Genomic DNA, 27,979 nt, shown 5'->3' with positions numbered 1-27,979 from the left:
TAAACGAACTGAGTAGAAATAACCCAATATATGAGCTCTTCTCTTCAAGCATGTGCGAATTAAGCTTGATATGAAAGTTGAAAGAGAAACGATATTTTCCTGAAGTCAATAACAAGTTTGTCACTTTACGAAACCCTTTGAAAAATTCGCGGAAGAAGAAAAAGAAAGGACAAAACTTATTCAATCCAAAGAAAAGTAGCAAAAGATTGTTTCAACTTCACTGTTCATACTTTTTTCAATTGTCCAATTCGTGACGGCGAGAGCAGCTTTAGCTAATAGCTTGCGAGACTGATAGTAATCAGCAAGCTTAAATTCCTCCAGTGAAAAGGAAAACAAAAAATGGCTCGTTCGATTAGTCCTGGTGGTTATTCTAATTATGAAGATGACTCTCTGTTCCAAAATGCAGCTTACACACATGACATCAACGAGCAGATGCGAGTCCCAAAGCGTATTCGGGCTACAGGCGATTATTTCGATGATAATGAGCTTCTTTCGAATGGGAACGGAGCGATCAATTCCTGGAACTATCACGACAAGATTGAGATGAACGTTCCGGACCGCATCGTGGTGCTCGGACAAGATCAGCATTTAGGTGAGTTTGGTTTTGACAAAAATGTTAACTCAGTGTATTTGTCCTATCGATTTTTTGCTTGCTAATCATCCACCCATTCACATCCGTTTTACATTGGTGGTTTAACATTCCTTCGCTTGTAATCGTGACCATTAACTCGGATGTTGCACTACCGTCTCTAATCGAGCCAGTTCTTACGTCAGGCACAAAATCGGCTCCCCGTGAGATAATGCTGGAGAACTCGATTCTTCCGAAAGACCCTGGCTTTGTGCGGGTTTCGACGCCACCGCGTGTCATTTCGCTATCAGAGCATCACTTTCCATCCGCTTCGGATGATCCAGAAGAGCGAGAGACAACCGATGAATACGAAGCACGCTCGCTGGACTCCGCTGAAGGCATGAACAATGGCACTAGTGGTGCCGGCTCTAGGCAGCGTTTGTCCCGGGCTGATGGTCGAGTGGTTGTCAGTGGACCAGGGGGCTCTTCGCAGAAGAGGACCCCCTTTTCAAAACCCAATAATTCTGAGCTAGTCCTTAGCAGAAGGTATGTGTACCATTTTTTAATCTAGTTATCAGTACAGGATTATATCTTCTTGCAGTTTTCGCGAAGAGACACCCACTTTTGGTGGGAGCGTAGAAAACCTGACCCCGCCGGAAGAAATGACCCACCTGCGTAGGCAGGTGACCAAAATGAACCGCCGACTGCTGGCTCTCGAACTGGACAACATGCAACGACAGCAGCGGGAAAAAATCATCTACTGCGTTGGCTTAGCTTATCTGCTGCTAAAAACATTCATGTGGCTTAGTCGGAAATAAGTGACGCTTTCGTTGGCGCATATCTTAACGCCAGATTGCAATAAGTAAAAGTTACCGCAACTGCAAGTCAACCGAAAATAAACACACATACAGAGTACACAGTGCGATAACTGATAGCGGAATTCTTCTATCTTGAAGCACTTACGAGAACCAAATTGGCTCATTTCCTTTTTTGAATCTTTACCTCTTTCATTACATTTTTTCTACACTGTAGACCTATTCTTGCGTTTTACCTTTATTATTTTTATGTAATTTAGCCGCGTAATATTCTACATTGTTAGGAAGTATCTGAAACCACAAGTTAATTTTCATAGCACACCGCTTTGTATTATTGGTTAACTAGAATTATGCGTTGGACTCGAGGAGTCTTTTCATAACGCAGACAGGTGAACAGTAAGGAATTATATAAATTATACTGACTGGTGGTTATTGGTTCTCTTGAGCACGTATTGAAAATTGAACAGAAAGCGACTAAATTCCCGCCATGTTTAAGCTATGTAATAAACAAATCAAAGAATACAGTTTACCCATTAGATTGATATGTTAACTGGAATAATTTTACTTTGTTGCCGAATTTTATGCTAGCGTGTTAGTCTGAGATCTGTCCTGAATGAATAGTGGAGGCATACCCCCGAACCCCCCTGAGAGTGTCGTTGGGTACGACACTAGTAGCCACCTTCCGCGATCGCGCTGGGTGAAGCAGAACAACCGCAAGACTATCGCTACCTGAAAAAAACTCCGGCGATGCAAGAAAAGCGTGTACGAATAACGAAAGCGGAGGTATGCTTCTCGGGGGACGATACGAGACGTTTCTTTAAATCTGGGAGCGGTGTTAGAAACCGGACTGGCTGGGTCGATCCCTGCCATGTGCACGACAAAATAGGGAACCTGGCAACCAAAAAGATGCTGATAGCGATCAAAAAAACTTTCAAAAGGCAAAAGTAGCTTGACTAATACAGTTTTCGAGGAAAAATCCACAAAAGACTAATGTTCAGAAGAGAAAACTTGCAGACGCACCATCTGTTTATAGGCTACAAGGTGGCATACGATTCTGTTAAGCGCGTATTGCGGATTCGTCAATGAGTCCATAACGTAAGGAAGGTATGTAGAAAAAAAACTGTAACTTAAGAATCATGTACTAATTTAAAAACATGTTCGTTTTCACATTTCGCACAGTTGTGTAAAAGCTTACTTACTTATGTGTCCATGGCCGCCGGTAGGGAGGCACAAAGGGATGAAGTTAGATTTCTTAATTGTCTCTTCTCTCCTGCGATGTCGCTGTGGGTTCCAGTCGAGAGATTCCTTGCAGATTTCATCCGCTCCTTTCCGCAAGGTGTGGCCGATCCCTATTTTAGTTCCCGTATCTCTGTGGTTATCGGCCGTTGGTGACATCGACGGTGGAGTTCCAAATTGGATATCCAGTTGTGAGGCCACCAGTCACGAATAATGTAACGCAGGCAACGATTGACGAAAACCTGCCGTTTTTGCGTTGCATCCGTCGAGACGCACCACGTTTCACAGGCGTACAGCAGTACTGATTTAACATTAGAGTTGCGCAAACCTGCAAAGGTACCCCGAGCTTTCCGTAAGCGCATTGCAACATCTTTCTTGGTCCTGCCATCCAGCGTTGTTTGGCTACCAAGATATTGGAAGTTTTCGACCTCTACAACCTGTTCTCCCGCTACTATAAAGTTGGACGAAAACGCCTCGTACTGTGCTTCGATGAGCTGCACAAGTTTTGGGACGCCTCTACGCCTGAGTGCGTTCTAGATGTTTCCGCGGTTGAGGCGGTCGAATGCCTTCTCGAAGTCCACGAAAACCAGCAAGAGAGATTTTTGGAATTCGTTGACTTGCTCCAGAATAATACGGAGCGTTGCGATGCGATCAACGCATGATCGGCCAGCACGTAACCCAGCTTGCTACCGACGGAGAGTAGCGTCAATTTTCTCCTGGATCCTATTCAGGATCACCTTGCAAAGTACTTTGAGAGTTATGCACTTTGACCTTTGCCTTTGACAGCCTTTTCCAGACCAGCGTATTGTTGGCGGGCAGCTGTTTTGGCTGCTATGAGACGTGCCCGCACAATGTTGACTTTTGCCTCTTTCCGCTCGTCGATCATCCTCCAGGTTTCATCCGATATCCATTCCCTTCGTCCGCTACGCAATTTATCAATCGTATCGTCACTTGTCGAACAGGAGCAAACTAAGCAACTTCGCGAATTCCATAGAAAGTTAGATCACATGCAGGCACAATTCGAGGAACAGCAGCGGGCGTACCAGGCGCCATGCTTGTCTTTTCTCCTCAGAAAACCTCTAGAGTGCAGGACAACATCTTGCACTGTGAAAACAACTGCTCTCACACTAAAGAGCAAATCAACGCACATGCTAGAAGAGAACGACGGACTATTTTTATCTCGTGAGCTTACTGAAAGCACCGCGGTGAAATCAGAAATCTCTCTCTTGCGAGACAATAAACTATGGTGTACTTTCTCACACGTATGGACATCACGCACAAAAGCTACACAGCAGAGCTATCTGCGGTGCGTTTTACAGTTGGCTTGTTGAGCATGGCAGAAGAGGGAGAAAAAAATAGACTGCGTTGCTCGTGCTGGTCGTGTTTACTCTGGTCGAATTCGTTTTCGCGGTGTAGCTACACGAGGACTACATTTTTTTGTTTTCACTTTCGGGACTACTCGCCAGTGGACACTGTGGTGTACTTCTGCGTTTTCTCTGTAGTGATTCACCCCTCTTGTTTCTATCAGATGTGGGGTGAGCTGGAAGTGTGTTTGTCACTCTGTAAGTTGGTTGTGACACTTTGGAGTGGAGAAAGAAGCAGTGTGGTGAAAGCATTTGCTACACGCTGGCACATACTGAAAGGGAAGTGCGCGGTGAATTTTTTCTCCGCTCTTTCCACATACCGAAGAGAATGACGAGTATGCCAGGCGCTACTAGAAGAAAAGGATCGTGAGCTGCAGTCCATGGTCACAGATTTTGGAAAAAGTTTCAGCGTCGTATGGAAGCTATAGAGTAGGACATATGAGACGAGTTGAAGAAGCATGATCATGACGATGTCGAAGAAGCATGATCAGCAGACGAGGACTCACTCTTTAGGAGAGGCTCCGAAGTCAGCTGGCTGCGCGACACGCAGTGGCAAGGGAGCTGCCTACATTCTCGAGCAATCCGGAAAAGTGGCCTCTATTCATCTCAATGCACGAGAGCACCACTAGGATGTGTGGTTCCTTACTTACTTTTCTTTACTTTTACGGTGACAGACCGATTACCGATCCAATGCTGAATCCAGAATACATCGCCATGCCACTCGGTCTTGGACTGCTATCCACCAATATCCTCCAACACCTATTTCGCGGGTATTTTCGTCGACAGCACACATCCAACGAGTGCGGGCCATACCTTGAAGTCGACAGCCTCTAACGGGATTTCCGCTGAATATAATCTTCGCTGGTTGTTTTTCCGGCATTTTAGCTACATGCCCAGCCCACTGCAACCGGCCGTGTTTTATCCGCTTGACTATATCTGCCGATTTGTACACCTGGTACACTTCATGGTTCATGCGTCTGCGCCAAACACCATTTTCTAGTTTGCCGCCAAGGATTGAACGCAAAATCCTACGTTAAAAAACACCAAGAGCTCGCCGATCGGCCTCTTTCAACGTCCATATAGTGCAAATTTTAGGAATCGCGACTGTATAGCTTCGATTCTAGTGGCCCAACAGTTTATGGAGGGGCTCCAAATGATTGAAGCTGCTTCCAGTACTGAGCGAACAAGGGCGTAGAATAGTGATCGCAGGCAGTAGGGGTCACGGAAATTTTTGGTAGCTCTAATGATGAATCCTAAGTTTCTGTTTGCTTTAGCAATAATGTTCGAGTAATGATCCCTGAACGAAAGCTGTTAGTCTAATAAAACTCCAAGGTCTCGCACAACACCAACTCTGACGACCGGGCGTCCGTTGATTTCGTAACCCACTCAATGGCAGATTTCTTTCTCGTGAAGGATATGACACAGCATTTATGTACGCTGATGATAAGCTGGTTCCACATGCATCATTTCTCGAACATTTTAATCAGTCGCTGTTGTTCAATGCAATCTTCTACGTTTTGACAATGACGAAGATTTTAAAATCATCAGCATACGCTAGCTTACAGCCAGGAGTTAGGTATAGCAAGACATCGTTGAAGAAAATCGAGTACAGTAAAGGTCCCAAGTTGCTTCCCTGAGGCACTCCGGAGCTGTTTGTAAAGCTGTAAGAGAAAGTCGATCCAAGTTTGATGTTCAGCTTACGGTTGATCAAGTAGGATCCCAACCATTTAACGAAGTGAGGAGAGGCACCTAAACGCTCAATTTTAGTTAGCAACAATTGATGGTCAACACGATCGAAGGCAGCCTTAAGATCTGTGTAGATTTTATCAATTTGATTTCCGTCCTCCATTGCCTTGATGCAAAGTGATGAGACCGTCCCTTGAACAAACCATGTTGAGCAGGTGATATATATGAACGGACTGCAGCAAATAGAACATCTCCAACTAAAATTTCAAAAAACTTAGACCCAGTGCATAATGATGTTATCCCTCGGTAATTGCCGACATCACGCTTGTCCCCTCTTTTATGAATATTGTTCGGACCATGCTCAAAGACATCTCATCCAACGACGAATTTCACAGCACACCTAAACTTTCAGGTATGCCCATGCTACGAGCACAGCGACGTAGATTGAAGTCGTTGTGGGTTCGAATCTTAGTATGTAGAATCAGGCCATTTGATGCTAAAACTGGACTTTTAAGTATGGCCCACAAATGGAATCGGTTAGCGTACCAAGGTGTTACCGGATGAAGACTAGCACAGGACAGCGAAAAGTCATTCAGCTGCACGTGTTCGTAGATGCGCCGGAGGACGGCTTCGCTGCAGCCGCGTATCTGCGGTTCGAAGAGGAGGGTAAAGTGGAATATGCGATTATTAGCGCGAAGACAAGAATAGCCCCGTTACGATTCGTGTCGATTCCCAGACTAGAACTACAAGCCACAGTAATAGGAGCCCGCTTAGAGAACGACGCCTTGGAAACTCAGAAGATACGCAGACCTACGCAGAATTTTCTGGACGGGCTCTGACAACGTTCTCTGTTGGTTGGATTTCGACCACCGGAAATACAACCAGTTCGTAGCAGTGCGGATCAGCGAGATGTTTGAGTTGACGGAGACAACGGAGTGGAACTGGGTCCCGACGAAACTGAACGTCGCTGACGATGCAACCCTCCTGTCGACCTTGCTCCTATGTCGGCATCGATTTTTTCGGACTAATGCACGTGATAGTCGGTAGAAGGACCGAAAAACGATGGAGCGTACTGATAACCTGTCCTACTGTTCGAGCGGTACACCTCGAAATCACCCACTACCTCAACAACGACTCTTGCGTTTTTGACATCCTCAACTTTATCGTCAGAAGAGGTACCTCAGTTCAGATAATAAGCGATCGTGGCACCAACTTCATCGGAGCAAGTCGAGAGCCGAAGGAAGTCCTGCAGCAAGTGAACCAGGACAAGCTAATGGAACCCTTTATTCACCGCTGATACGAAATGGCATTTAATCCACCCACGTCGCTTCACTTCGGCGGAGCCTGGGAACGCCTTGTTCAATCTGTGAAAAAAGCTTTAAAGCACCTCCAACTCACCCGCACACCCAGGTCGGTTCGTCCATGCTATCTGATCAGCTGGCAAAAATTTAATACAGTTCTAAATTATGGCCCCTAATCCAGAAGATGAGGTGAGCGGCGAGTTACTCGTCTGACCAATTTTAATATTGCAGATGGCGAGTCGGCTGGTTTTTGGACGGGTAGCTCGTATGTCACTCAGCTGTCAACAAGAGAAACTTCACTTGCGTTTTCTAATATAACATTCTGTTCGTTCGTCAGTGACTGCAGGCGAGGCGAGTTGCTCGTCTCGTCTTTTGTAACAGGGGACATAAACTCTATGAGATAATTATGTAATTGTCAAGCAATAAGCGTTGGAATTCGAAAATCTGCAATCAAAACTAACTATTACTTATATACATGACTTTATTCGTGAATCGCTTTCAAGAATACTTATAACTTTTGATCTTTCGATCCGAGAACCAGTAAATACAAAACTGAATTCGTTTGTTTTACGAATCATTCGGATGCGATGGATCGACTAATTGATTATTTGATTTTGCGATTCATCACATGTTATACTCTCTAACACTACTTAGGTAGTCGTTTAACTAACTTCAACTCATGTGTCAACCAAATAGCCATCGAAAGCAGAATCAGTGAGCCAGACTGATGGCTTGCGGCAAGCGGCACCGGAACATATGTAAGCAGTGTGGTGATGCCCAGTAATACTTGTACCCAACCCATTACGGCCACGGCCGTAGCAGCCGTGTATGCCCTCGGTGGTAACAGCCGACGTCTCGAAAGCATGAACATTCCCGTTATAAGCGTTAGTGTTGCCGTACCGAGCAACCGATGTTCGAACTGAACCGTTGTGGGATTCTCGGTAAAATTTCGCAGCGTTGGTGACATAGCCAGAATATCGCTGGGAATCCATCGGTCAGCCATTTTTGGGAATGAATTGTAAATCAAACCGGCATCCAGGCCGGCTACAAATGCACCAGAAAGTGCGGTGATAAATACTGCTGCTTTGGTGGCGTGTGCAAATCCTTTGAATCGCAAAGATGCTGCCGGAATGGTTCCTAATAATTTTTGAGCTGGTAGCAGCTTATCCAGGGCTGACCACAGAAATAATGTGTAGAGCACAAAAGCAAATCCTAGATGGGTAGCCAATCGATACTGAGAAACTCGTGGTACATCGCTTTCCTCGTGAAATCTATCCTCCAAACCGGACTTCACCATGTACCAACCCATTAGACCCTGAGCGGCAATCAAAGCTCCAAACGCAACGGTGCGAATCTTCATTCCACGATCCAAGTATCCTCTAGACCAGAAATACACTGCTGGAAGGGCGTAGAATGCACCAATTAATCTACCCCACATTCGATGGCCGAACTCCATGTGCCAAATCATTTTGAACTCACTAAGCGTCATGTCTTGGTTTTTGCTAAAAAAATATATATGAGTTAAGCAAGCTTCATCACATGAACAATCACTAAGGCTTACATTTTAAATTCAGGAAACTGCTTGTAACGTTCGAATTCTCTCTCCCACTCTTGCTGCGTTCGAGGCATCTTTTCTCCCAGCAACTTCCACGTCACCATCGAAAGGCCCGACTCTGTCAACCGCGTGACTCCACCTTCAAGCGAAGAGGATAAGAACGAGTTGCAATGTATTCTAAACATACTAATTTTATTTGGCTGTTCTATAAACAACTTCCGCTATTACAATACAAACACAGTAGACTAGAAAGCCGTAGCAAATCGTCCCACCTAACACAACGGCTACGAAAACCATTCCGCTACAACCGAGCAGCCAGTAGCCTACCGCTTTGCGGCCCTTTTCCGTTACTTCCGGCTTTGTGCAGTATCGTGTAAGGGAGGTCTGCAACACGCGACTAAGTGTTGGAAGATTCGCCTGTAGAGAAGAAACTTGCTGAAGAACGTAACTTATTGATTTGTAATGCATTACCTTATCTACTTTTCGCAGCAGGAAACGACTTCCCCCGGATTGGCCAGTGAAGCTCAGAAAGGATCGACTGGGAGCTAGATTTTTTATCGCCAAACTCGGGAAGCCGTAAGCACCCCGAACTAGAGGAGCTGACAACCGAAGACAGCTAAACATCTTTATTATTAAATAATATAACACTAAGCACTGATCTTCTGCTATACGATATTCTGGTAGGAAATTCGATTATTTTCAAAAAATCACGTAGCTCAAGATAACATGCCGGGAGATTGCAAAATAGCTGTTGTTTTGACTTTTCTCGCTGCCTGATTTTCCTCTGTTTCGATTTTGACGATTTGGACCCCTCGAAGAGTCTTGCACGCTCGAGGAGTTCTGCACTAAATTATATATTTTGTTACTCATTACCGTTTTCATAGTAAAGGTGCTAGCCGTTATTTAACTTTCATTATAAATTTATTCTGTTGGTTTTGCACGCTCGAGGAGTTCTGCACTAAATTATATATTTTGTTACTCATTACCGTTTTCATAGTAAAGGTGCTAGCCGTTATTTAACTTTCATTATAAATTTATTCTGTTGGTTTTCACAAGTTGCTTTACTTCGTTGATAAAGGAGAGTTAGAATACCATATACCATCTAAAACTATGATCGAAATAATCAAAGGTATCTCAAAACAAAATTGAAGCTGCTTATAGACCTTTTTACGTACGAATGTATTAGTGCACCTAGTTGAGGAAAGTATTTACAAATCGCCTTTTTGTTTGCTATGCTATGTTTTTGGCAGCTGGACAAATATTCAGTTGAATACTTATTATAAGTTCTAAACTCGTTTCTGAATGAATTTTCCATTCGTGATCATGAATCGGGGGAAGCTGCTTAACATTATCGACCAAAAATGGTAAAAAGTGATAAAAAGTCGGAGCAACGAGATGCGATGATTTACATTTTGGAGGAAACAAAAGCAACTTTACATGAGTTTACACGTTCATTAGTGTGCGTAGGTGAAAAGTCACTAATCTCTATAATCCTCTTTAAGCTCCCAAACATTATTCTATTTTACCAACTATTGATTTTTTCCTGCTTGGGGTTTTATAACTCCATGCCAAGCAGAAGCTTTCTTTAAAATATTTTTTGTTGAAATATTGTAATCTCGTGGATTTCATTTTCCATGGTTTATTGCACTTTTTTTTGTTTCTGCTCTTCTCGAGCCTTAACAAAATGCCTGCGGAAACTGTAAAACACAAAATTCGTAAAGTTTATTAATTTATTTTTCGAACTTGCATTGAATAGCATGCTAAAATCAACAGTGTTGCGAAGGTACACAGTCTTCATAATCTATGTAATATGATGTATCCATTTAAGGAGAAAGCTATCATCAAAGCAGTATCGAAAAAAAAAAACTGTAAATCTAAACTGAAGTAATTCACCTGATTAATTTAAATTTATTTTAGAGTGCAAATGGGCCGGCGTATAACGGAGTTACATCGTGTGTGAATGGTCCCAAATTTGAAAGAAAACAAAATAATCGCGCAATTTTGTCTGCGAGTCTGCGACTTCGTGTACAATCTGTTCAATACGTAGCTTCACGTCCATTCAGTAATCTACTTTTATCGAAAACTCGGCTTAACATTCCTTTATAGTCGTTAAATCACGTTACTAGCTGTTAAGGATTATTGTTCATTAGTTGTTTATACATTAACTCGTTATTTTGGATATTTAACCTGTTTTTTTTTAAATTGCAAGTGCCTTTGACGCCGCACGATGGGTTCCAACATTGAAAGCGCTGTAAGTATTGAACGCATTAGTCCAGAAAGCATTGAAATTGCTGATAACACTTATCTGTATTTTTTGGTGATGATTTTTTGGTTAATTTCTGTTCAGGATTAGCAGCATACTAATTAAAAAAGTAATATGTTTTTAGTCCTATAAAATAAAATGTACAGACAAACTGGTTAAGGTACCTGATATATTTTAATTAATAACCTCCTTTTAGATCGCACAAAGCGCTGTTTATCGCGTTAATAGCGAAGCCACCCTGTATGAATTCGTTTCGGAACAGAAGAACGCACTGGCTGCCTCGATTGCTGGCATCCCACTGGAGGAAGCAGCTTATCAGATTGATCTGGCACTGAACTTCATGAAATACTATATGGAACAGGAGGACGACGGACTGCTAGACGAACCAGCCTCCGTGCATCGCTTAGTTGTTGACACGCGCAAATCGGTGTTCGAGATTCTGCTGGATGTGCACTCGGCTATGCGTTCCACGTGCGTTGGCTTTAGTCTTTATTTTGCGGGTGCTGACAGCTCGAAAAATGCTTTTATACGTAAACTGTTGGAGTTTAGTAATTTCGATACGGGAGCAGCAGACCTGAACATTCCAGATCTTACTATAGATGTCTCCTTCTGTACGATGGTTGTTTTTGATTCCAGTGATCTGGAGTCAGTTACTGATGTAGTAGCCAAGGCGTGGGTGAATTGCTCCGTTCCTTGGACCATTAGGAGCATTATTGTTCAGGAAACTGTCCAGGAGAAGTTTATCCAACTGTTGGAGAGTAAACTTAAACCATTTACCGATAATGTGCCATTTGAGAAAGAACTTCGCACTACCGTCAATAAGGCGTCTCAAACTGGACTGAGATTAATTCAAAATTCGAAAGACAATCGAGACTTGAAACCAACCCTAGTGTATGGTTCAAGTGTAGATTTTCTCTTGGAGAAGGATAGTAATGAACCTAGTCCTGTTGTGGTAATGAATGTTTTTAGAACGGCAAAGGAGGCGATCAATCTCGCAAACAAAGACAACGGTGGATCTGTGTCACTCTGGACTGAGGAACTTTCGTTGGCTTTGGAGACTGCGTATGCGGTGGCTGCCCAAAGTGTTTGGGTTAATTCGCATGCTGTTTTCAATCCGGCTTTTCCGTATACATTCCGTAGTAATGATTACTGTTACGGATCTCGGTATGCCGTATGTGAGAAGAAAGTTAAAACACTGTTCGTACCTACGGCAGAGAATCCTACTAACGCGGTAGAAAAGAACAAACAAGCGATTAGCGCACTGGGAATCATCCCTAGTGAAGTAGCCGAGCAACGATTTTCGTTTGTAAGGAATGAGAAAAACGTCCACTATGAAATGATCAGTATGCCGTATAAGATTGATAACTACAATGCCAGTAATCGTCTCCAGATTGTGGAAAATTTCTGGAACATGTTTCTCACAATTGATACCGCCGATCGTAACTTGGTACTGGATACCGTTCACAATCAGCGCAAAACTGTTGTCATTCCATACGGAGTTAGCTTCGCTAACTGATACTAATTTTCAGATTATTGCATGTTGAGATTAATTCGCTTGAATAAACTCTATCGTTATGCTTTTTATGCGCAGCAAAATAAAATAACCATATCTATAGGTGAAATATACCGAAACACGGTTCGTTTGGATGGAATTATCAAATTGGAATAAGCATTGTCATCTTCAAATATAATTAAACGCACATTTTTAATGTGACCATTTTTATTCAGAGTATCTTTTAATATGTTTTCTGCTGCAGCTAGTTTCCAGAAAGCATTTTTTTGTCGTTTTTTTATAAACAGTCTAAAGAACATGCTCATTATGTAAGAAATCAGTATAAGCTAATTATGACCATTGTCCCATTGGGTTAATTTATTCTTAAACATTATATTGCCCGTACGCAAGCCTGCTCGATACTTTCGGATTTGCAAGGAAATTTTAACATACCACTATGTGGTAAAAATACTTGACTTATGCTTAGACTAGTAGGTAACTAACATATAAATTAGATTCCTCACTGCATTTCTGGTACGCTCATTGCCGCTTCGCATCGTCACCCACTGTAGTACAGGACATATCTAGGTTTGAGCAATATTCATTACCAAGTTCACCAAAAAAGTGACTATCATTCATCATCGTTAGAGTTGTACGTTGTGCCCTTCGGTATGATCGTTGCAGAGATCATGCTTACTCGTCTGGAAATAGCTCACGGGCGGATTTCAGCGAGAAGATTCTCTTGTTGCGCAGGTACTGCTTCTTCTTGCGGAACTCATCGTTCGTTCCGTGCAGGGTGTCCCACCAGCCGAAGAGTCCATAGCATTGGTTGAATCTGGACAGTAGGAATAAAAGAGTGAAACAATGTGATTAGTATGGTGTGCGAGGGTCCTCTTTCAAATCCAACTAACGAAGATTCCAGTCCCGTCAAGACCTCTATAAGGGGACCTCCGTAGCCGCAAGGTTACAGAGTTCGCTTTGAATATTCGTAGAATCAGGTTATTTGGTTGTCAAAGAACTTTAGCATAGGTTTATTCTCAGGCTCCCTACCCTTTCTACAGTACCCTTGTTGCCTCTCCTCCTAACAAAAATAAGTTCCTCTCATATCAAAACTAATCAATACGAAGAGAAGAAGAAGTATCGAAGATAAACTTCCTTTGTTGAAATGGATGAATTAAAAATACTTTTTTGGATCACATTTTCTTCATGTCTTCTGTGTAAATTGGAATTAGGAAAGCTTAGTTATTTCCCGGGGTGAAATATGTACCTGATTTACAAGAGCACCTAGAATTTAAACTTGTTAAGACTGAGCTTTTTTGAAGAGGGGTTTTTGATCATGTGTGATTTGAGAGTATTGGAGATAGAGCACAGAATACAGGCACTAGGGTGTCCCAAAAAAAATCGATGTTGAAAAAGTCAAGGTGCTTAGCCCTAAATTGAAAGATAATGTTATTTATAGCATTTTTGTAGAACATTTCGACTTTATAAAATGTCGTTTTCAGGTTGCCCAAACGTGATTTATGAAAAAATGGCTTTTTCAAGCTACAAAACCACTCTTCTGCACTTGCTTCAAATCTGTTCGATTCCTACAATTTTCCATACATTTTTTTATTTTTGTGGTGTTTATTTGACTCACAGAGTCCATTGAACATAATAAAAAAGTTAATTTTTCTCATAACTTTTAGATTAAACCCTTCAAAACACATTTAAAAAAAAATTTGATCAAGAACTGAATTTTTACTGCTAAGCGGGATTCAAGACGAAAATTTACATGAAAAAAAGATCCTTGATATCTTATCGAGAGGCTGAGATATTGGCGATTTAACATGTGATGGAAAACTATGCATTTGTCAAAAATGCAACTAAAGCTCAATATTTCCATTGCACAGTGTTTTATTTTGTCGTTTGTGCGTATAATTTCCTAAATAGTGACTCAAATGTTGATTATAGCCATAAGGTATATTTGGAGAAGTTTCAGGATATTCAAAAATGCATCTTTAAATGTAGAAAGATGGGTGATCAATCCACCATTGAGTGAGATAAAAAATTTACTTTTTAATCAGAATGAGATAGACGCAAGGTGTCTTCGACCAAGTTTTAGGTTATCTTAAAACAAAAAACTTTACCGAAGACATCATGTTTCTATCTCTTACATATTACGAGCAACATTGAATATCAAATAGAAGGCAATAAAAATCACAAAATTCGTTCTAACTTTTTTCGCAGATTTTTCCGAATTTTTAAACCTTCTACTAAGTTATCAGACATCCAAAAACGCATTTAATTTCCAAACATTGTTATTTTCTATCTCTTAAAATAAAACAGCTATTTAACATATTTGTTAAAATGCATAGTTTTCCATCATATATAAAAATGCCAATATCTCAGCCTCCCGATAAGATATCAAGTATCTTTTTTCATGCAAACTTTCGTCGTAAATCCTGCTTTACAATGAAAATTTCAGTTCTTGATCAAAAAATTTTTTTATTTGTGTTTTGAAGGGTTATATCTAAAAATTATTAGAAAAATTATTTTCTCTGTGATGTTTAATGGGCTCTTGGAGTAAAAAAACTAAATGCAATGTTGAACTGAACCATGCAAAACATTCAAAAACAATCCCAAAAAAATAAAAAAATATATGAAAAAATTTAGGAATCGAATGGAATTAAAAAAAAATTCAAAAGAGTGGGTTTGTAGCTTGAAAAAGCCATTTTTTCATAAATCACGTTTGGGCAACCTAAAATTTTAAAAAATCACGTTTACTCAGAATATCACACTCTTTTAGCTGATATATAAAATCAGAAATCTGTGATTAGCCAAACAACCCCATTTTCGTTTATTGAGCTACATTCAGATGTTTTTTTTTTGTTCAGGAAAGGTTAAAAAATTACAATTGCTTTCATTTTCAATTTTTTCTCGCTCACATACGTTTCTAGAAATTTTGTTTTGTTTTCCTCATGCTTTATTATTAGTTTTTAGATACGTTTTAGATATTTTTGACGATAATTTCTGGACAGATATTTGATAGTAGTTAGCTCAATTTTTTTGGGTTTTTCTGCTTATTTTTAAAGATTAACCTATTTTCCTGGAATTAAAATTAAATATTTATCAATATTTTGGTTAGAATGTTTACAATCAGAATGCTGCGTGTTTTTTATTAACTCTTCTACCTTGTAGAAAAGATTTCATCTCTCCAGCTTCTACAGAAGTTTTCGGTCATATTTATTCCGTTTCGTTTTCTTTCGAGCAGTTTACAACTATTTCGTAAATCAAAGGATTTTTAGAGTGGATTTTCAAATCTTTTGTGTTATTTATTCTGGCGTTGAAAAGAGCTTTCAATCAATCAGGTTTTGGTAAATGTCCACGTTTGTCTACGAGAGATGACGGGGAGGTCTAAAATGATGGTTTTTGTGTCCACGTGGAATGTGGACGGCTCCTGTTCTACTTTTAGGGCATTAATGAAGTGAGTCACTTTCACGGTGACACCCTGTAGGGGAAAGTAGGTGAAAACGGACACTGCGGGTAAGATTGACACTCTTAATATTTCACAAACTAGAATGTTTTATGATAATTGAGTAATGCGAATACTTTGTGTTAATACTCTTGAGATGCATTGTCGGTTTTCAGCAAGCAAACTGTCAAATTTGTAAGTAAAACAAAGAATATTTTCGTGAACGCGCTATTTGTTGTAATTCTCATTCCACGGGAGGAAGTGGAAAACTTGTGAAACTCACGTGTTTTTATTTGTTCCCGATAGTAAAGTGTTTAATTAGTCTTTCTTCGGTTATTAGTGAAAATCCAGCAGATTTTCGGTATTTCGATAAAGAGCTACGATCGTTTGAAAAATTTACAGCCAGGTCGGGAAAGATGGACACACTATGGTAGGGAAAGATGGACACACGGATTTCCCAAGAATTTTCACATGGAATAGCGGTTGTGTACTACAGATGTTTACAAAGTACACCCGTGAGAGAAATCAGCAGATATTATTCACTTAGCAGTTAGAACAGGCCTATAGAATTTTTGCCTTCATCCTAACCTAGGGTTTCCATTTGGTCGGAGACAAAAATCAGGACAACTTTTTTCCAGCAAAAATTTTATCGAAGCTATTGTCATATTTTGTGGTACCGTAAACTGGGGTGACTTTGATCACTTTTTTGATTGTATCTTAAATATTTCCAGAATATACTGGAAACAATATTGTTGGATATTTTTAAAATAAGTACTGGAATGCATTGAGAAAGATTCAGTCACTACTTCAAAAGTTTAGCAACAATTTTGCTGTTTTTAAAGATGCTCCAATATGGAATATGGAGTAACAAACAGTTTGCTACTTCCACTAAATTAAACAGCCTAAAACGACTTAAACGAGTTTATAAATATGGAAAGCAATTTGGGGGCCATTCACATTCTACGTGAACAGTTTATGTTGGCGAATCTTCAAGATTCATACAAAATTATCAGAATATATATGAATGATTATCCGCTGAGAGGGAAGGTGGTCTAAAATCATTAAAAACTAGTCCACGTGGAATATGACCTATGCAATTGTCCAAATTTGCATGTTACTTTACGTCTTGGGTTTTTGTTAGGAAGAAACATGTAATACGCAGTGCAGATTATTGGGACTCAACATTGCCTTCGAGGAAAACTTGCAAAAATAACAATTAAATGCATTGTTATAATATTTGTTCATCTTAAGAACTAATCTGGGAACAAAATAAAAAAAACTTTACGTATTGCAACTTGTTGTTTTGAATCTGCTTGAACCGATTGTTCGAATGCAACAAAAATCGCCAAAAGTACACTTTATTCTCAATTAATATTTTAGCATAAAAAACACTCTTTAAACACAAAAAATGCATGAATAGTAGCAATGCAGGCATATATCCAGACAATCAGTGAAGATTACGACAAATCGTTAGCACTACGAGCGCTTTTTTACCACATTTTCAAAAAAAAAAAAATCATCGGGGGGCATCAACACTGGCGAGATAATGTTTTCTTTTGATGTCACAGCACTTTTTCCGAGTGTTCCAGTGAAAGAAGCTATACATCTTTTGGAAGATTGGCTTCTTTCCCAACAATGTGACAACCCTTGGAAAACTAAAGTACGCAGTTACTTGAAGTTAACTCGACTTTGCATGGAAGACAATTATTTTTCATTTCGTGGGAAATTTTACAAACAAACAAAAGGAGCACCGATGGGGAATCCTCTTTCACCTTTCTTATGTGAGCTTTTTATGGCACATTTGGAAAATAAACTAAATGAAAAAGACTGCTTACCAGATCGTTGGTGGAGGTATGTAGATGATATTTTTTGTATTTTACAACAGGGGGACTTGGAAAGTTTTTTGGGAATTTTGAATGGTCTTCATAAAAATATCCAGTTCACTTTGGAAATTGAACAAAACAACAGGCTTCCATTTTTAGATGTAGTCGTTTTTAAAAACTCCAACCACTTTGAATTCGAAATCTTCAGGAAACCCACACATACTAAGCGGGTAATACCTAACACTTCTAACCACTCCTCCCAGCATAAAATGGCTTCTTTCCACCATATGATCCACCGTATGGAATCTTTGCCTCTCAGTAATGAAGGTAAGAAAAACGAAATGGAATATATTTTTGATATTGGTGAGCAGAATGGATATAACAGAAGAACCATACAAGCCATTTATGATAAAAAGAAACGAATCCAACATAGCAAATCTCACACAACACTCACTCCGCTAACAGAAGATCGGAAAAAAGTAGTGGTTGAATATGACGTCAGTTTTACTCGTCAACTTCGTAAAAAATTTAGAAAATTTGGTATCGATATTATCTACAGTAATAGAAATAATCAAATGAAAACAAAGTTGGGGTCTACTAAAGACACTATTTCTACCGACAAGGCATGGATCACCAGGCCGCACATTTCTCTACCTAACTCAAGTTGTTTACGTTCTCTGAGTTAAAATTTGGCCCAGTCGTTTACCTAATTAGGTATAAAATTCTTGGGAATTCGCTATTTTCTCCACAGTCCAAATAAGCACTGACGAAGGCACTATGTCAGTGCCGAAATACGTATTTGCAAGTGAAAAGTGAAAAGTGAAAAGTGATAGAATTAAATAGTGAAAGTGAATAAAAAGTGAAAAGTGTAGGGAAACTTAACTATTGTCAAAAAACGTTTAACGGTTTCAACGACTAAACAATTTCTCGTCAAGATTCAACCAAAGAAAAAAATCGCTCGAAATAAGCTCGTTTCTTCCCGGAGTCAAGATGAAAGTACTGAACAGTTTGCTCCTTTTTTGAATATCCGGCATCATTCAGAAAAATCAGGACAAATGCTCAAATATGAAAAATAAATCAGGACACTCCAAATGGGTCTAAAATTCAGGACATGTCTTGCTAAATCAGGACGGATGGTATCCCTATCCTAACCCACCCTCCCAAACTGTTCACGTGATGGACTCTGGACTCTAATAACGTAGAGTAGTGTATGACTATCACTTAACACATAAATTAAAAAAATACGTAACGTACTACATCTTTTTTGTAAGTGTCCACCTTTACCTTTACCATAACCGTAGTGTCTGAGTAATTATTAAGGTTAAACCTTAGGGTGTCCGTCTTTACCTACTTTCCCCTATACCTTCAGTATATTAAATAGGAAGATTTTATCAACTATTCTGCCTACAATCGCATATCAGTCCCATCTGGAAAATCATCGAGTTGAGAAAATAGACCTCAATCATAACTTCTACATCAAAGAATTGCCTTTTTCGTGAAAACTACAATGATAAACAAGGAAGAGACTGATATGCGATTATTTAGGCCATTGAGTAGCAAAATAATTGCATACCAGTCTCACTTTCAACCGCTCGGTGTAGGAGTAGTCATATTTTTCTCAAGTATTTTGAATATGGGCAGACGTTCATGGCCGCAGACAACTGCTAAATATGATGCATGGAGAATAACGGAGATGTCCACCCATTACTTACCCCAACTTTAAGGTCGTCGTTGAAAATGCAAAATATAATGTTGAAGTCTTGGATATACTATTGAATAATTTCCTTTCTTACGTCTTCAGTGTTTTGCAATACGTGCTGAATAAAATTATTCCGCATTAGCCCATGCATTTAGCACATTGGAAGAGTGGTATTGAGAAAGGGAAGTTTCGAATTTCATTACAACAGTGACTTGATGGAAGACGACGGCGATGAAAAGCGGTACAAGCTGTTTTAAGCTAAGCAACCAAAAACGATTTCTTCTGAGTTCTGACACTTTCAACTTGAATGATCATTTGAAGTGAGCAGATCATCCACAGGAAATTAACCTCCTACAGAAAGCAGCTTTGCTCGAGGCCATTATCCATCTGATTGACGAAACCAATAACCTTTCGGAAACGACCTTTCAGAAAAAGTTGCAGTTTCAGTGTCTACTCAAAATTAACTTTTGTGTGAAATTTATTGGAAATAACCTTGCATTTATTAATTATTTGATGATTTTTCAATAGTAAAAAGCTTGAAAAACAGCACCAAGTATTTATTATATGAGTTGAAGAAAAAAATATGGCCATATTCAGAAAAAACATTTGGTGGGACTGATATGCGATTATTTTTAAGATGGGAAAATCTGACTTTTTCGAAAAAAACATACTTTTTTGTTTCCTTAATCGATAGTAGAGCAAGAAATAGATATAATTTGATATTTAACTCAAAAACGATGAAAATCCATATGGGACTGGTATGCGATTATAGGCAGCATTGCTGTGTAATATAATATGTAAATGTTGTTCTGTTACCAACAGATGTTGAATACTGTTCGATAAAGTTTGGGAGTCGCAAGTTTTTTTCAATCATATCATAAACTCCATTTTTGCAAACAAAACCCAGCAAACCAGCAAGAACAAAAGGAATTCGCACTAGTGATCTTGGTTCCAAAAATTCACTCATTCGGCTTATACATCTATCTGTAGTGAAATAACTAGCAAGAACCAAAACTTAAACTAGCATTATCGGTAGAACAACTATGCAAATATTTAGTTAATTATTCTGACAAGCACAAATAATTTTTTTTTCTCGCAAAACACATAAGTCCGAATACTAAAAAGTTTATTAGGTTCTGTCGAAAAAAAAAATCTTGTTATATTGTTTTTTACTCTGATGTTTTTTATTGTGTTTTGTGGTCAACATGTTTACCCTTTATGATTATGAGGTTTCCAAAACTGAAATTTTTTTTCAATAAAATCTCAGACATGTTAGGTGCCAGCTGCAGATTTTCGCTGAGAGTTTATGGCATCTCCACAGAAATGAAGATGAATCAAATTGTCAGCAGTATGTTTACCGCAAGAATCTCAATCGAACCCTTGCGACAGTAGTATCACCTACTAAGGCTTACTTGTAGCCTTAGCATTCTTCTTACGCTATCTTACGTATAATTACCTCACTGGAAGGAAACCACCACTGAAGTGAGGTTCTTCGGGGAAAAAAGGGAGCATTTTTTAGCTTTTTTTAATTTTGTTTTTAATTTTTTTATAAAAAATAACGAGAATCAGTTTTGAAAATTAAAAACACTTCCGGATTTTTATTCGACGGAAAACCTTTATTTTCACCATTGAAAGTTCCTGGAACAAGGGAAACTATTAGAGGAAAAAGGGTAAAACGCACTACATTGAGCATGTTTTACAGATTTTTTTTTGTTTTTTATTTTGTTTCAGCAGTTGCCCAACAAAAAATAAGTAAGGATCAGTTTTTAAAATAAAAAAAACCCTCTTTTGGATATCATAGGTAAAAACTAAATATGAATGATTCATTTACTAAATAAATTACTAAAAATCAGTTTGACGTTAGGTACATCCAAATTGTCACACTTACTTTAAATGATGGTAGTCATGCTGTTCCGAGCTGCCCAGCACCGGCAGGTGATAACCGGAATGATCAACCAGGGTGTCCATCATGACGAACACAAACCAGATGGCCACCGTCACCGGGTGGCTGACCATGAGGGCCGGGCCGACGTACACCGGCAGCAGATCGCTGACGACAAACTCGAGCGGATGTGCGTACATGGCAGCCCAGGCGATCGGAGCTGGCCACTCGTGGTGCTTCTTGTGAATATGCTTGTACCAAAATCCGGAATGAAGCCACCGATGGCTGTAATAGAATGTGATTTCCCACATCAGAATGCAAACAACGATGTCACGCAGGATGATCTCGATTGAAGGTAACACTCGTAATTCTGGTAGATCTGAGACGACCAGTTTTTCAAAGTGATATGAGAAGTACGATGTTGGTATGCCGTAGACAATCTGGTTTGTGATGACAGTTTTCACCAGGGGCTTTAGTTTGCTCCATTCTAGTGGCTCGTGCGTTCCGGGTTGATTCTTGTATTTGCGCATGAATGCCGGCTTGTTAGTGAGGTCCATAAACACGAACACTCCTCCGATTACCCAGAAAAGACCGTATGTCCAAACCGTTAGCAGCCATACGTATATGAAATCCGGATCGTCACCTGTACGAGAAATAAACAAAAGCATTGTTAGATGAAACCGAAATCACCAGAAAGAGTAGTAAAATTCGCAATCATTTTCGCCAATCGAACAAACCGGTATTCGCCCAGGCAAATAATAAAACATCTAATGTTAAGTACATTACAATGATCACATATATTGACTTTGGGCAAGTGTGAAGGCCACGAGACCGTCAATTAGCGACACGTCGATATGTGTGACCTTCTTCTGCGTTATACCACTACAACTTGGTAACGAGATGTTTGTTTTCGCGTGGTGAGGTAATGATTGATTCGCGAAAAGTGACCAAGAACGTCCAGCTAGACTGTTTTACGAAGATATTTCTATCGAATTGGAAGACGTTCCCTGTAAGTATGCATGAACAACATGTAGATTTGGCTTAAACCAAAGCCACAGACTGCCAAGTGAAGAGTGTGGAAAAATGTACAACTGAATACCCCTAGCCAAACTCCCCACACTAGATTCGGTTGCAAAGTAAAACGTGATGTCTCTACGGATTTTGGATAAGTGGAGGATTACGTTCGTAAAACGTGTTCTAGCATCTGACGTCGTCTACAAGATGTCAATGATAAAAATTGAAGATACATTGAGTAATTTTTTTCGAAGGGATTTTGGGGATTATGCTGAAATACACTTTATTTGCGCAAGGGCCACAAAATCTATTTCTCTGAAAGTTCGAATGTAGCTCCTGTTGTAGTTTGGATTGGTTCATCATATACGAGGTTTGACGGGTAGTCACGGATCTGAGCCTGATATTATAGTCAAGCATCTGCACTCGAAAACTCATTTAATTCAATCACCTACCTCAGAAAACAAAATTCGCACAATCTTCTATACGGCTTCAACGGGACTCGTTCAGCAGCCAACCAAAGTTTTTTTCATCACTAGCGGACCACTTTTTATTTTAATTATTAAACAAAATCACTCACTACACTGAGAATACTTTAATTTTTGAAATGTTCACCTCAAATTTCCAAAAACAAGCTTGAATTAGCAGAAATATATGAGATGAATTTCTACAATTACTAAATTTCAACTGTATGTATTTTCATTTGTTTTCACAGCGTTGAAGAAAATTAAAACTTGCCAAATCAGTTTCTGTTAATACAAAAAATCACACTGAAAATGTTGAATAATTCCGACATAATTGACAAAAATCTACAGCACTGCAGTGGTTACCTAGGTTACCACTAAGACATGCTGCAACCTACGTTCATTCATGATTAACAGTGTGATGAATATGGGGGCGTCGTGAGATGAATAATTAAACAGTGATTCAAGTTTCGAGATGGATATGGAAGCGTTGTGAAAAATGGTTTGTTCTACAAAATTCAGGATAAATCTAGCTAAGTTTACTGAATATACAATGCTGAACGATTCCATAAGAGCACGTAAGCGTATTTTGTTTATTCGTTCAATGATTTCGTGAAAATTTGGTGTTCAATCAGTGCATTCTTCGTGAATATCGGCTTTATGAGATGAATAATGGAGCTGTTCCCCTAAAAGAATCGAACATGCAATCTAGTGTTTTTTTTTGTATGGATAGAGTGTTTTTACTCAGCTTGATACTAGCTCTGTCACCAAAATGCTACTACCTAGTTTAAAATAAATAAATTATTTGTTTTTTTTTATTTCTCGCGATTGATTGCGAGAAGAGGAGATACCTTCTATTTTTGGCTGCGGTTATTTTAAAACGGTATAATGAAATAAAAAACATGCTAAAGCTTTTATAATTCTGGCGTTCAAGGTATGTGTATTTGCAACAGATGCAGAAACTGCGGACAACGTTTTTGGGGACCAGCAAATGTCATCGCTTAGCAACGATCTTTCGGTATAAAGCGTTTTTTTGCCCGTAGAGTAAAACCACGGCAAGTGATCTGAAAATACGCAAGAGTTTAATCGATCATTTTCGATTTGAATGAAACTTTGCACGCGTATTTGATTTGTAAACTGAGTATTCTACGCGGGCGAAAGAATTTTTCTATTAGAGCATATGTAGTTTTGCATTAGTTTTTATTCAAAGCGTTGTAGGTTAGAAACCATCATTTGTTGTACACAAAACTGTCTGAGATTGAACTGTGAATAGGATTGGGCCCTTCCCAAAAAATTTTAAAAGTCCAGAATGAAGGAATAGGAGAATATTTTTTTATTGAAGGTTTAGTTTTTGAAAAATTATTTAATTTTGATATTTTTTAAAATATTTGTTTTCCAATAATTTGAAACGATTTAGATTGTCATTTTGAATCAAAAGCTTTTAATAACAAACTTTTTAAATGCATCCGTTCCCGAGTTATTTTTAATTAAAGTTTAGAAGATTAGAAAATACACAAATAAGATTATCAATACAAAAAATGGTTGTTTTTTTTTTTTAAATTCAACATTACTCCGAAATTTTTGGTAAAACGTTTGGGATGGAGAAATGTAAGAGCAATTTTATTTACAATTTTCAGTACTCAGTTTGCTGAGTCGATTAAGTTTTTGCGAAATACGCATGGTTTTACGCAGTTTTTGCGATCATTTGGTGTGGTTTTGCTTTTTAATGATTAAAACAGCAAAATGTTATTAATACTAGCTCAGAATAAAGAAGAAGTTTGGCATCTTTTTTGCTTCTTGCGGCTGATTGAAGAATAGTTGGAATTGAGAGTGAGTGAAGGGGAGATACGATTTTTAGTTGCGGTTATTTTGAAACCTTGAAATGGCATAAAAACGCATTCAAGTTTTTATAATTTTGGCTTTTCTGTATCTATATTTGCAACACATGCAGTAGTGAGAGCGGACAACGTGTCTGGTAACCAGCAAATGCCATAGCTCAACAACGATCTTGCGTTGCGGCATGGAGCATGGCATGGACAGTTTTACCTGTGGTCAGGGATGCCACATGTACAGATTAATCTGTATTTTACAGATTCTTGACCGAAGAAACGGTACAGAATCTGTGTATACAGATACACAGATTTTCGTCGAAAAGTACAGACTTACAGATTTTTCGAAATTGACATTAAATTTTAAAAACAATCCAAATTTTATTTCATTAAATATTGAGTAAATTGAACATATTTTCAACTCCTCACACGTTTTAAGCTAAAAATTTGGTTTATGTACCATAAAAACTCAAAAAATACAAAGTTCTTTGTGTTTAAACAACACAGATTTTTTTTACAGATATCTTGTTCCAGATACAGATGTTCAGATTTTTTCAAGGGAAAACACAGATTTAAATGTGGCAACCCTGCCTGTGGTGTTTGCGTTATCAAATCAAACAAAGTAGCTACTGTCAAATCGCAACTTCGATGGTGTATTTTGCAAGTATGGTAAGTTTCGCCCACACAGAATATCACGCTCTGGTATTATGGGAGTTCAAAAGCTGGCGTCACATTTTACAGTGCTCATGCGAACAATATGCTTCATGTCCTGAAATTTCTGTCCACAAACATAAAGATTGTTGCTAGCAGTGAGCCCAACATCGCGACATAGCACGAATCAAGTCCCGAGCTACTTTCAACCCATTGAACCATGGTTTTGTCGACATCAGAGGTTAAAAACTCGCAATCGAGTGTCTTTGTAAAGTTGAATATGACATAAAATGGTAAACGAAATAAAAATTGTATCCAAAACACGACCGCATGACTGACATAGAATACGCACACTTCCCGATAATTTTTTTGCTGATTTATAGCTTGTAAAGATGCAAATAAACGGATTTCGGCTGAAATACAGCCTAATAAGCTGTTATATTGTTCGCTGGGTTGATATTAACAAATGCTTTGTTGAGAGTATTTCATATAATGAGTCATAAAGTCTACTATAATTTGTTCAAATCACGTAACTCTTCATTGAATAGCCCACATGGATTTTGATTTGAGCAACTCGAAATTGACAACGCAACTGATAAAAAATTCTCAACAGCCCAATTTTCGAACAAACATCACAACGATTTCATATTATTAATGCGCTTTTTGGTTGGTAATTTATAAAAATTAAGTTTTATTCTATTTGCATCCATACACGTTCGCACGAGAAGTTGATGAACTCATTCAAACAATTTATCGTAGTCTGCATATTCATTATTGTGCCTAATAAATAGGAATTTACGATGCTTTTACTTGACTTTTTAACGTGTGGCTGATTCAAGAAATGCGTTAATTTCGCTTAAAATATACACCCGAATCGCGCGAAAGTCAGTAGACAAGTGAATGATGATGTGATGAAATAAACCCGTCCGATTGTCTTTAACACCTATGGAGAGGACTAATGCGCAAAGTGGGCGGGGCCACGTACACGGTATTATGGAAGAAAGTAAACAAAAAGGTTGAGCTGCGCTGCGCTTAAAAAGGTATAAAGACGAGGACACAAGCAGGCCATGGACGAGCGGCAGAGCAGCCAAGTTTAGCATCTCGTAGTATTTGAAGCTAAAGCTTTTATGAAATACACTAGCTTAAAGTGAATTGTTTCGTTCCTCCGGCCAAGTACAATTGGCCTTTCTCAAGGCCACAAACACGTTCTTGAAGTAATGCTAAATTTTCTTACTTATCAAATTATGGAATATTCAGTTCTACATTTATTTCAAACGAATAAAAAGTGACGCTGCAATTGTTTTTCGCTAAATGGGACTATATTTTAACTAAAGAGCTAGTTTAAATTATAATTGTATTTTGATTGTGATTGTTATTGACTCGTATAGACAGCTAGATTAATGCAACTACACAATTCGGAAATATCGTTTGACAAATAAGCTGAAAAAATCTCACTGGTGTGTCACAAAATGAAGATAACATAAACACAATATTAAGATAAAGACGAGAAAATGGTGGAGAAATTAAAATCGTCGTCGATCGTCAAAAAGCGAGATTTCAAAGTTTTTATTACTATTAGCAACGTTCTTGCGAGTGGTAGAAAAGTAATAACTACTTCAATTAAATAATTTTGATGCACTAAAAAAACTAGGCGACGTCCGCTATGGAATGCTGCAATCAAATGATCGTGTGTTGCAGCAAAAACCATCCAAACATAAAATCGTTACCTGCTGCGCTGCGACAAGTCTGCTTGCTACTTGTCTATCCGGTTCTCAGTAAATCGTCCTTTTACTACCGTGATAGGATGTACAATGATGAAGACCAAATATATATATAAAAATTTTATCTCCGGTAGGCGTCGTTGTGCACTAGAGATGGTCGGGTATGGGAAATTTGTTACCCGTACCCGACCCGAACCCGAAGTCTGGTTTGTTTAAAATACCCGTACCCGACCCGAACCCGAAAAATATCTATTCTAACTACCCGTACCCGATAGAAAAAAACGCCGAAATTGCCGGTACCCGACCCGTACCCGACCCGTCCTGGTTTTTTTTTTTTTTTTTTTGTTCAACATGCCTGGGTACCTCGTACATTTTATGCACTGATTGTCATATGTGGTTTCTCGAGATGATGGCCGGAGCCAGGCTAGAACCGAGTTTGCGTGTGAACGAATGATAATGAACCCAGAGTTTCAGGCGGGTGGTCCACTATAAGGAATCGGTCCACTATGAAAAGTGCATGTCTGGTAAAGTTTAAAATAAACGACGAGTTTTATAAACACATTAAAGGGTCAAACGAATTTTTAAAGGTCAAAATTAATATAGTTTATAACTTGAGAAAAATTTGATAATTCACTGCATTTGCCAAAAACCTGTAATTTTGAGTATAGATTCGGTGTCATTGATAAATTCTAAAAATCAGTAAAAAACAGATATTAAATAAATAAATAAATAAATATTTAAGTGCTTAAGTCCAAAATATGGGTGCAATATCATAAAATTTGATTTTTTATAACTTTTCAAAACTCGGCATACTGACGTTTTTTGACATATTTAAAAAAAATATATCATTACTTTGAAACGCTCTGCAGCTTCAATGATAGCTTGATTTTTTTTTGGCCTCGAAGAAAAAATTGATTTGTAGTTAGTTTTTATTACCTATTATAATATATAATATTGTTTTAATTTTTATAAAACAATTTTTTTTTGCGAAATTTGGTTGATTTGAGGAGTTGTGCAAAAACTACGTAAGCTGTTTTTGTAAAGAGGACGCCCTGTGGCGTTGCTTGTGGTTGAAGATCATATAATTCTGTTTTAATAAAAAAGTTAGGGGAGAAGTGCTAAAAAATCATGAAAAATTAAATCACGTGCTTTATGAACGTCTTCAAAT

At 38.7% G+C, this 27,979-nt stretch overlaps 4 protein-coding genes across 6 annotated transcripts in view; 2 read left to right on the top strand and 2 right to left on the bottom strand.

Moving 5' to 3' along the window:
- Positions 1 to 73: 73 nt before the first annotated feature.
- LOC129727581 (transport and Golgi organization protein 11) lies at positions 74 to 1,933 on the top strand. 2 transcript variants are annotated; one of them, XM_055685552.1, is made up of 3 exons: positions 74 to 592; positions 775 to 1,114; positions 1,170 to 1,933. In XM_055685552.1, exons 1-3 carry the CDS (start codon positions 340 to 342, stop codon positions 1,384 to 1,386), a joined length of 810 nt encoding a protein of 269 aa, XP_055541527.1. In that variant the 5' UTR covers positions 74 to 339; the 3' UTR covers positions 1,387 to 1,933. The 2 variants fall into 2 exon arrangements, with proteins under 2 accessions (XP_055541527.1, XP_055541526.1); XM_055685551.1 differs by having other exon boundaries at positions 763 to 1,114.
- A 5,500-nt stretch (positions 1,934 to 7,433) lies between these two features.
- On the bottom strand, positions 7,434 to 9,312 carry LOC129729358 (cytochrome c oxidase assembly protein COX15 homolog). Its single transcript, XM_055687882.1, has 4 exons — positions 8,997 to 9,312; positions 8,798 to 8,942; positions 8,532 to 8,664; positions 7,434 to 8,472 (listed from the first exon to the last, which is right to left on the bottom strand). The coding sequence occupies exons 1-4, from the start codon at positions 9,147 to 9,149 to the stop codon at positions 7,617 to 7,619; spliced, it is 1,287 nt and encodes a 428-aa protein (XP_055543857.1). The 5' UTR covers positions 9,150 to 9,312; the 3' UTR covers positions 7,434 to 7,616.
- A 1,190-nt stretch (positions 9,313 to 10,502) lies between these two features.
- On the top strand, positions 10,503 to 12,472 carry LOC129730700 (uncharacterized). Of its 2 annotated transcripts, XM_055690234.1 has the most exons (3): positions 10,503 to 10,776; positions 10,873 to 10,928; positions 10,985 to 12,472. In XM_055690234.1, the coding sequence occupies exon 3, from the start codon at positions 11,129 to 11,131 to the stop codon at positions 12,302 to 12,304; it is 1,176 nt and encodes a 391-aa protein (XP_055546209.1). In that variant the 5' UTR covers positions 10,503 to 10,776; positions 10,873 to 10,928; positions 10,985 to 11,128; the 3' UTR covers positions 12,305 to 12,472. The 2 variants fall into 2 exon arrangements, with proteins under 2 accessions (XP_055546209.1, XP_055546208.1); XM_055690233.1 differs by lacking the exon at positions 10,873 to 10,928 and having other exon boundaries at positions 10,985 to 12,471.
- An 18-nt stretch (positions 12,473 to 12,490) lies between these two features.
- LOC129730701 (fatty acid hydroxylase domain-containing protein 2-like) overlaps positions 12,491 to 27,979 on the bottom strand; it is a 34,842-nt gene continuing 19,353 nt past the window's right edge. The window contains exons 2-3 of the mRNA XM_055690235.1: positions 21,142 to 21,778; positions 12,491 to 13,115 (exon numbers count right to left, since the gene is read on the bottom strand). Coding sequence (XP_055546210.1) covers positions 12,974 to 13,115; positions 21,142 to 21,778 — 779 coding nt within the window. The 3' untranslated portion in view covers positions 12,491 to 12,973. The remainder of the gene's footprint in view (positions 13,116 to 21,141; positions 21,779 to 27,979) is intronic.

The sequence above is a fragment of the Wyeomyia smithii genome, chromosome 3 (assembly GCF_029784165.1).
Source record: "Wyeomyia smithii strain HCP4-BCI-WySm-NY-G18 chromosome 3, ASM2978416v1, whole genome shotgun sequence".
Lineage (NCBI taxonomy): Eukaryota > Metazoa > Arthropoda > Insecta > Diptera > Culicidae > Wyeomyia > Wyeomyia smithii.
This window is presented reverse-complemented; position numbering and strand designations above follow the sequence as displayed.